Consider the following 7,887-nt stretch of genomic DNA (forward strand, 5'->3'; position numbering starts at 1 on the left):
GGATGGGAGTTGGGGGACGGACTAAAACTGGCTTCCAAGAAGGGGCTGCCTCTCGCAGTGACCACTAGATGGCAATAGTGCTCACCCTGGGTGAACAACTGCTGACCCAGCAACCAGGCGAAGATCTCCAGATAACATCCTCAGAGGGTGGCCTATAACTCTCCATCCTCCTGCCTCAGCCCCTGCAACCACACCTAGTTCCTAGTGGTCCTGTTCATGAAGGGACCACGTACTTCTGAAAGGATGGGTGGCCTTGCCTAGCGCAACACAGACACCAGCCAACAGACCCAGCAGGTACCGTCCTGCTTCCACTCAGCTGGGGCCCTCTGAACTCTGCTGTGAGCGTCCATCTTGGTCTGTTTTCCGTAATTAAGCTGTCACGTTTCTGTGAGGAGAGAAAATCTACGCACAGGAATGCACCCCTTATTGAAGATAATACCTTTTCAGAGTCTCCAGTCCGAGCGAGATGTCTCAGACAGAGGTCGTTAACACGCACGGTCGGAAAAGATGCCTCTGTACAAAGTACGAGGGCTGCGTTCAAAACCGAGGCTGCCTTGAAGTCCCACAGTGCAACCCTGACAGACTTGGCCAGAAACACCTCAGAGTTTTGTACATTTGGTTTTAAATTCGTTTTTGGTCTTCCGCATTCAGAAACCTTTTACTGTTGCCCCCACCCCCACCCCCACCCCCGCCTCTTGTGTGATCCCCTCCAATCAGTGACGGCGTCCCACGTAAAGTCTGTGCCAACCTACAAACCGTGTGGTTTGGATTAGAACTGGCTGTAAGCACCACGATGGGAGGCACCTAACAGGTGCAGGCACATAGTAAGTACGCAGAAAATGTCTGTGAGTCTGGTGTGATTTGTGATCCCAGCTATCCTGCAACCTGAGGCAGGAGGATTACAAATTCAAAGCCAGCATGGGCAATTTTTAGCAAGACTGGAAACAGTGGGGGGAAAAAAGATGGGGTGCTTGGGACTGTAAGTTAGTGCTCAAATGTTTGATTAGTGTGTGAGACCTGAGTTTGAGTCCATATTTTGGGAAAAAAAATGCCTGACGGGGGTGGCACACACCTCTAATCCCAGCACTTGGGAAACAAAGGCAGGCAGATCTCTGTGAGTTTGAGACCAGTCTAATCTACAAAGCGAGTTCCCAGACAGCCAAGGCTATACAGAAAATGCTGTTTGGGGGTGGGGGCAAGAGGGGGAAAAAGCCTCTAGGCTAAAGGAGCAACAATCTCACCTAGTTCTCCTTTGAAACTGGCTTCCGGCCTTGAACTCGTGACCCTTCTGCCTCCACCCTCCAAGGGCTGGGATTATAAGCACCACCTCACCCAGCCTGGTGTTTTGTATTTTCTGGTTCTGAGTAACTCACAATTTCATTGACTAAACTTCTGAAGAGAGAGACTTCGCAAGAGTCCCCCTGCTGAGCCCTGACACACCCTCTCCTCTGTGGCCTCCCAGCCTTGATTTAACACAGAGCTTCAGGTACCTAAGGACTTCCCAGCTGAGGCTGACACACCGACCAGGCTGTGGCCTCCCTGCAAAGAGGAAGCAAAAGGCGAAAGCAGGTGCACAGCGTGGACCAGGAAGGAGACTTCTGACCCCACCCTGGCACGGCATAGATGCTCCATCCATAAATGTCCGATAAATGAACGACCCTTGTTCAAAAGAGCAAAGGGGCTAATCTCACAGGCCACGTGGGCATGCTGGCTGTTTTTTTTTTTTCTTCTTCTTTTGTCACGGGGGGGGGGGGGGGGGGGGCAGTGGAACCCAGGGTACTACTCTTGCACGGGCTCTGCCACTGAACTATATACCCCAGCCCAATTCATTTGTTCATTCCACAAGAAAGGTGTGGCGTTTTCCAGTAAACATGCTGACGAATTCTTGGCATCCCTATCTCAGTCTTACCTGGCTGTGACTTCTTTTCCTTATTTTGCAAAGCTATTTTTAGTTGGTCAGTTTCTTTTTTTTTTTTAAATATTTTTATGGTTTATTTAACTTTATTTTATGTGCATTGGTATGAAGGTGTCAGATCCCCTGGAACTAGATCTTCAGACAGTTGTGAGCTGCCATGTGGGTGCTGGGAATTGAACCTGGGTCCTCTGGAAGAACAGTCAGTGGTCTTAACCACTGAGCCATCTCTCCAGCCCCTAGTTGGTCAGTTGCTGTTTAGGATTTGTCTCAATGCTTCAAAGAATTGACCTACACAATTTTTGTGTCTCCCTTGATGGGCTGTACACCTTTGAGACACCTGCTTAAGGCATACAGTTTGGGGGTGTTCGAGGTACTCAGAGAGCTAAGTAGGAGCCGGGAGGCAGTGACACACCCCATGTGGAGTAGGGGAGGGAGGCAGGTCACACTGCAGAGGTTGGCACCGCTGACTCCAAGCACACCAGATCAGCAATGAAGGGAAAGGACATTTGGGGACTGGGTACATCAGCTGGGCAAACATGGTCCTCACCCCCCCAGTCAGGAAGCATAATGGGGTTGAGGTATAGTTCGATGGTGAACATGTGTTTAACATGTATGAGGTCCTGGGTGGGATCCCCAGGGCGACAAAAAGAAAGGCCACGGAGACGAAACTTTAGAGCTGCCATTGTTTAATGCCCAGTCATCACAACTGAAGAACAAGCGCTGGAGTTCAAGGCAAGACTTTGGGTGAAACAAGGAGGTAGGTGACCCACATGGAGTCCCAGCTCAGAGACCCCAGACCCCCACCCCCAGGCACCCCCAACACAAACAACATCATAAGACTTCATCTCTCCCAACAACCAGAGACTGGCCAGACTTGTGGCCACTATGGTCCCTAAAGGGCCTTGAGGGAGAATAGGGTACCTAGGTGAAATGGGGCCTCTGGGCACAATGACAGAAACCAAGAAACTGATTCTCATCCACCCCGAGGGCTTCAAACACACCAGAGCCACACAACAGCGGATGCCAGTTAGCAGAAGCAAAACCCCACAACGCTAACCTGTGCAGAAGGGAGGCTGAGAACACACACGGAGGGGAAACCAAGTCACACCCCTTCAAAGCTTATAAACTCCCATGGCTCATCGACATGCCAGCTGGCCATGTCACCATGGAGGGACCGACTCATCCCGACACCTTCATAGGCGCATTTCCAACGCTATTTACAAGTTTAATTCTGCTAAGTGCTCTTGGGGGCTTGCTGCTGAGGCTGGGACACCTCTCTGAAAAAAAGTATTCACCTCAAAAGAGACTGGCATCTCTCCCACCCTAGCATGAACGTTCCCGTGGGGCCTAAAAGAAATACCGCTCAAAACGGTGTTCCAAATGGGGTACACCCCATTCTTTTAAAGCACTTTAAGGAACTTGGGGGGGGTCTCAAGTATCATTGGCAAGAAAGAGGCATGAGCTTGTTTCCCACACTAGCCTGGGGCTTGTCCTGGGAGGTCCAGCCCCTTGACCAAGAAGGATTGAAGAGAGAGCCAGGAGAGCAAGAGGCGGCTGGTGGCAAGGCCTCTGTCCATCCCTGGGCTGGGCCTTAGGCAGCTGAATTTGAATTCTGAGCTGTGTTATTAGCCTCACTCCAGAAAGGAACTACAGCCCTCTTCTACCCCCAGAACCTTAGCTCTCCATCCAGAGGCCAAGGCACGGAGGTCAGGCATCTCTGTTCTTGGAGTTGGCACATGGTTAATAGCAGAGACCTGAGAACTACAAAGCTGCCTCCAGCCCAGGTAGCACCCTCACCACTCAAGGGTCACCTGCAGGTCTAGAGCACAGTGTGTCCCTGGTGTCCGATTAAGCCCCTGTGTTTGGAAGCAGGTATGTCCAACCTGCAGCACAGGCCACAGATAGCTACAGACACAACCCAACACAAGACTGTAAACGTCCTCAAAACATCACCAGACTTCTTTTTTTGGTAACTTAACTGTGCGGTTCTTGAGTGTGAACTTTACAGACGACAAGGTCACATCGCAAGGTTGAAAGGTTAGACACACGATGTAAAAGTATACAAATTCCAAGTGGGGCAGCTGTGAGACACCGACCACTCCTCGGAGGGGACTAACTTGGGGGCCCAAAAAGCTGAGCTAAGGATAAGACAAATTATCCCCAAATGGGCATCAGTTCATATTAGCCCAGCATCTAAACTTCAAATGCCAGTCAGCCAGCTAGAAGCTATCTGGCAGAGTCAACTTCATCTTTTAAATCAATTTAATGCTACAAACTTACAAAAAAAAAAAAAAGTGCTGCCCTGCTGAGCCCCTGAGAAACCTGAGCTCCCTGAAAGAGGGTAAGACCCTCCTTCTCCTGGGCGTACCTTTTCAGAACACATGGCCTTGGTTCAGCCCAGAGCATTCTCCATCCCAGGAAGGGCAACGGAGACAGCAGACTCCTATCCCCATCTGGACCACAGGGACCCTAGATGGTCAGCCCACAGGGAAATAGGCCCAAGGCTCTCCCAGATCCCCACACCATCTCCTCATAAGCTGCTGAGACCTAGTCTGCAGTGAAGACCACCCCACCCCATCGGTCACCCCCTCAGCATTCTATTGCAGAAGGTGCAAACCTGCCCCCAAGTTCCTGTCAATTCGGACCTTGGATATAGAGCGAGGGTTTGGGAAGGCTGGTCCTTAAGGAATCTCTCCCTCCAACAACCGCGACCAAGAAACAAAATAATCCTCCCAGGGGAGCATGGGCAGCCCCTGGGGTGTTTCTTCTCACACTTGTCTGTGCCTCCACCTCCCAGGTCTCTGACTAGGATGAGGCAGAGGCTCTAAGGAGGGTAACCTCCAGCAGCCAAGACTCGTGCCTCCTGCTTTTCCCAGGGGCTCTTCTGGCCTAGTTCCTGAAGGCCCGTATTTACTTTCTGAGGTTCAGGAGAGACAAGGGAACCAACCAGAAGCTAACCTTCTTGGCTACCTGCTCCTAGAGGGACCTCAATGCTACCCCCCCCCCAAGACAGCTACTGGAACCTTCTCTGGGAGGGAAGAGATGGAGAACCCTAAGCTGACGCCTTGGCTGGGCCCTGCACTTTAATAGAATTACAAGGCCTAAGTGCAATTAATATTCAAGCAAACTGGATAGTCTCCTCAAGACCCAGGTACCACTGTGGAAGAAGGACCAAGGAGTTGGCCCGGGCCCCTGGAAGCCCAGGGGTTCCCTTAGACAGTAGACATGGGAGGGCCTATCAGAGGAGAAACTAGAACAAATCTCCCTGCCAAAACTCAGGGCTGACGAACAAACAAACCTGAAATAAATACAAAGGCATTAAGTGCTTCTCGAAAAAGCCAGGGTCCAACTGCCCCTCAGAAGAAGGCGGCAGACCCTTTCCCTGAACGTGGTCACCTGCACCTGTTGTCCTTCATGAATGGGTCAAAGGTCAGAAGAGGAGGATCAGGGCCCAGACCCCGACACACTTCCTCAGTCACATCCTCCACATCTCCCTAGCTGGCCTAGGAAGGAAGGCTGGAAGGGGGCCACTCGCACGCAGGGGTTGACACATAGTGTCCAGCATTCCCCATCTGGGCAGAGAGCCTGTCGATCCGTCTGTGAGGAGGTAGAGACAGAGGCAGGACTCTTCAATTGATCAACAGGTCCCCAAGGTCATAGGAGTCAAAGAGGTCACTAATACCCTCGCCCTCATCCATGCCCCACAGGTATTCGTCCTGGTCCAAGGGCGGGGAGAAGCTGATCAGAGGGGAGTTGGCAGTCAGGATCGGACACAGGAACTGGTCCTCGGTCTGTTGCAGCAGTGGGTGCGACATTTCCAGCATGTTGTCAGTGGTTTCCAAGGGGACAAGGGATGGCGCTGGTGGTGGCGGGACCGGCTGGGGCGTCAGCACTGGTTTTGGAGACAAAAGAACAAGAGTCATGGGTGGCCCTAAGCTCTCTGACTGGCCGGCCCCTCCTCCATCTCGTCCACACGATGGCATGGGGTTACCCTATCACTTCAGACACCAGTCACAGAAATCTCATGTTCCTCTCTCTCCCCTCCTCTGCCAGGTGCAGTGGCCTGTTCCTGAAGCTGTTTGCTCTTTCCGGCATTTCCAGTTTTCCTGACCCTCCTCCATTAGCACAACACACAACACCCCAACAATTCCTATCTTTAAAAAGCATCCTTCTGGGCTGAAGAGATGGCTCAGAGGTTCAGAGCACTGGCTGCTCTTTCTGAGGTCCTCAGTTCAATTCACAGCTACCACAAGGTAGCTCACAACCATCTATAATAAGATCTAGTGCCCTCTTCTGGCATGTAGGCATACATGCAGGCACTGTATACATAATAAATAAATAAATTTTTGGAAAAAAAAAAAAAAGCATCTTCCCAGGCTGAAGAGGTGGCTCAGTATGCTGTTCTTGCAGAGACCTGAGTTTGTTTCCCAGTGTCTACACCTGGCGGCTCACAGTGGGTAGCTCTAGATCCAGGAGATCTGATGCCCTCCTCTGGCCTCTGTGGGCACCTGTATTCATATGCACATGCCTACACACAAACAAGTAATGAAAAATAAAATAAATCTTTTTTTTTTTAATGTCCATTAGTGTTTTGCCATGGGAAGTTTCGGGTCCCCTGAAACTGGAGTTACAGGCAGATGTGAGCTGCCATGTGCGTGCTGGGAGTTGAACCTGGGTCCTCTAGAAGAGTAGTCAGCGCTGTCAGCTACTGAGCCGTCTCTCCAGCCAATCAATCTATTAAATTCTTACAGAAAACCCTAGAATAAAAGTTTTGTGGGGCTGGAGAGATAGCTCAGAGGTTAAGAGCACTGGCTGCTCTTCCAGAGGTCCGGAGATCAATTCCCAGCAACCACATGGTGGCTCACAACCATCTGTACTGAGATCTGGCGCCCTCCTCTGGCGCACGGGCATACAACAAGGCAGAATGTTGTATAAATAATAAATAAATCTTTAAAAAAAAAAGTTTTGTGTCAAGGATAGTGGCTTCTACCCCTAATTCTGGCCCTTGGAAGGCACCCTAAGTTTGTTTGGTAGCCCATATCACTAGTGTGGGGTACAGAGCAAAATCCTGAAACAAAACAACAACAAACAAGGGCCAGGGAGAGAGATTAGTGGCTGAGACCGCTTGCACTGCAAGTAGGGGGACCAGAGTTCAAATCTACAGCACCTACCTAGAGGCGGGCATGGTTGCGAGTGCCTATAACCCTAGAAGTAGAAGACAGAGACACATGGATCCTGAGAGCTCACAGACCAGCCAGTTTGGCCAAGTAATAGCAAGCTTCAGACCCAGAGACTCAGTCTTATGGCTACAACTCAGAGGGTGATGTCCTGCTCTGGCCTCTGCACATGTATGCATAGCCACACATGCACATGCATGCAAAACACACATGCAAACAACACATCAATTACAACTACCACCATCACTAAAGCTTGGGGCAACAGAGTATTTGCCTAGTGCACATAGACCCCAAGTTCGACCCCCAGTACCCCACAATTTTAACATGCTGCTGAGATGAGAGCCAGGGGCCTGACCGTGGGAAGAAGAGTGTGGCCGCAAACCTCAGCCCTGCTTTTTTTTTTAAATCAGCTGTGGACTCAGTGTCCCAGCTTTCCTAGGAGGCTAAAGTAGAAATGACTCAGAATTTCGGGGAGTGGAAACTGAGGGAAGGCCTGTGGAAAACATGGAGTAGGGTGAACCTTGCTCTCCTTCCTGCTGCTGGGCATGGCCAGGCCGGAGCCATCCTTTGTAACACCTTTTGCTCCGTCCACTCTGAATAGCTCCAAACTACACTAGACCCTGCAGGGGTGAGGTGCTCAGTCTACATCAATTGTTTATAAAAACCATAGTGTCATCCCTGGGAATGGGGCCTGCAACATTCATGAAAGAATCTTCTTCTTCTTCTTCTTCTTCTTCTTCTTCTTCTTCTTCTTCTTCTTCTTCTTCTTCTTCTTCTTCTTCTTCTTCTTCTCCT

General features: G+C 50.6%; 1 protein-coding gene across 1 annotated transcript in view; it reads right to left on the bottom strand.

Moving 5' to 3' along the window:
- Window positions 1-2,598: 2,598 nt before the first annotated feature.
- E2f2 (E2F transcription factor 2) overlaps window positions 2,599-7,887 on the bottom strand; it is a 22,183-nt gene continuing 16,894 nt past the window's right edge. Inside the window, exon 7 of the mRNA XM_050155450.1 lies at window positions 2,599-5,807. Within this exon, the coding sequence (XP_050011407.1) occupies window positions 5,545-5,807 (263 nt within the window). The 3' untranslated portion in view covers window positions 2,599-5,544. The remainder of the gene's footprint in view (window positions 5,808-7,887) is intronic.

The sequence above is a fragment of the Alexandromys fortis genome, unplaced genomic scaffold (genome assembly GCF_014885135.2).
Source record: "Alexandromys fortis isolate MF-2015 unplaced genomic scaffold, M_Fortis_MF-2015_v1.1 scaffold_26, whole genome shotgun sequence".
Taxonomy (NCBI): domain Eukaryota; kingdom Metazoa; phylum Chordata; class Mammalia; order Rodentia; family Cricetidae; genus Alexandromys; species Alexandromys fortis.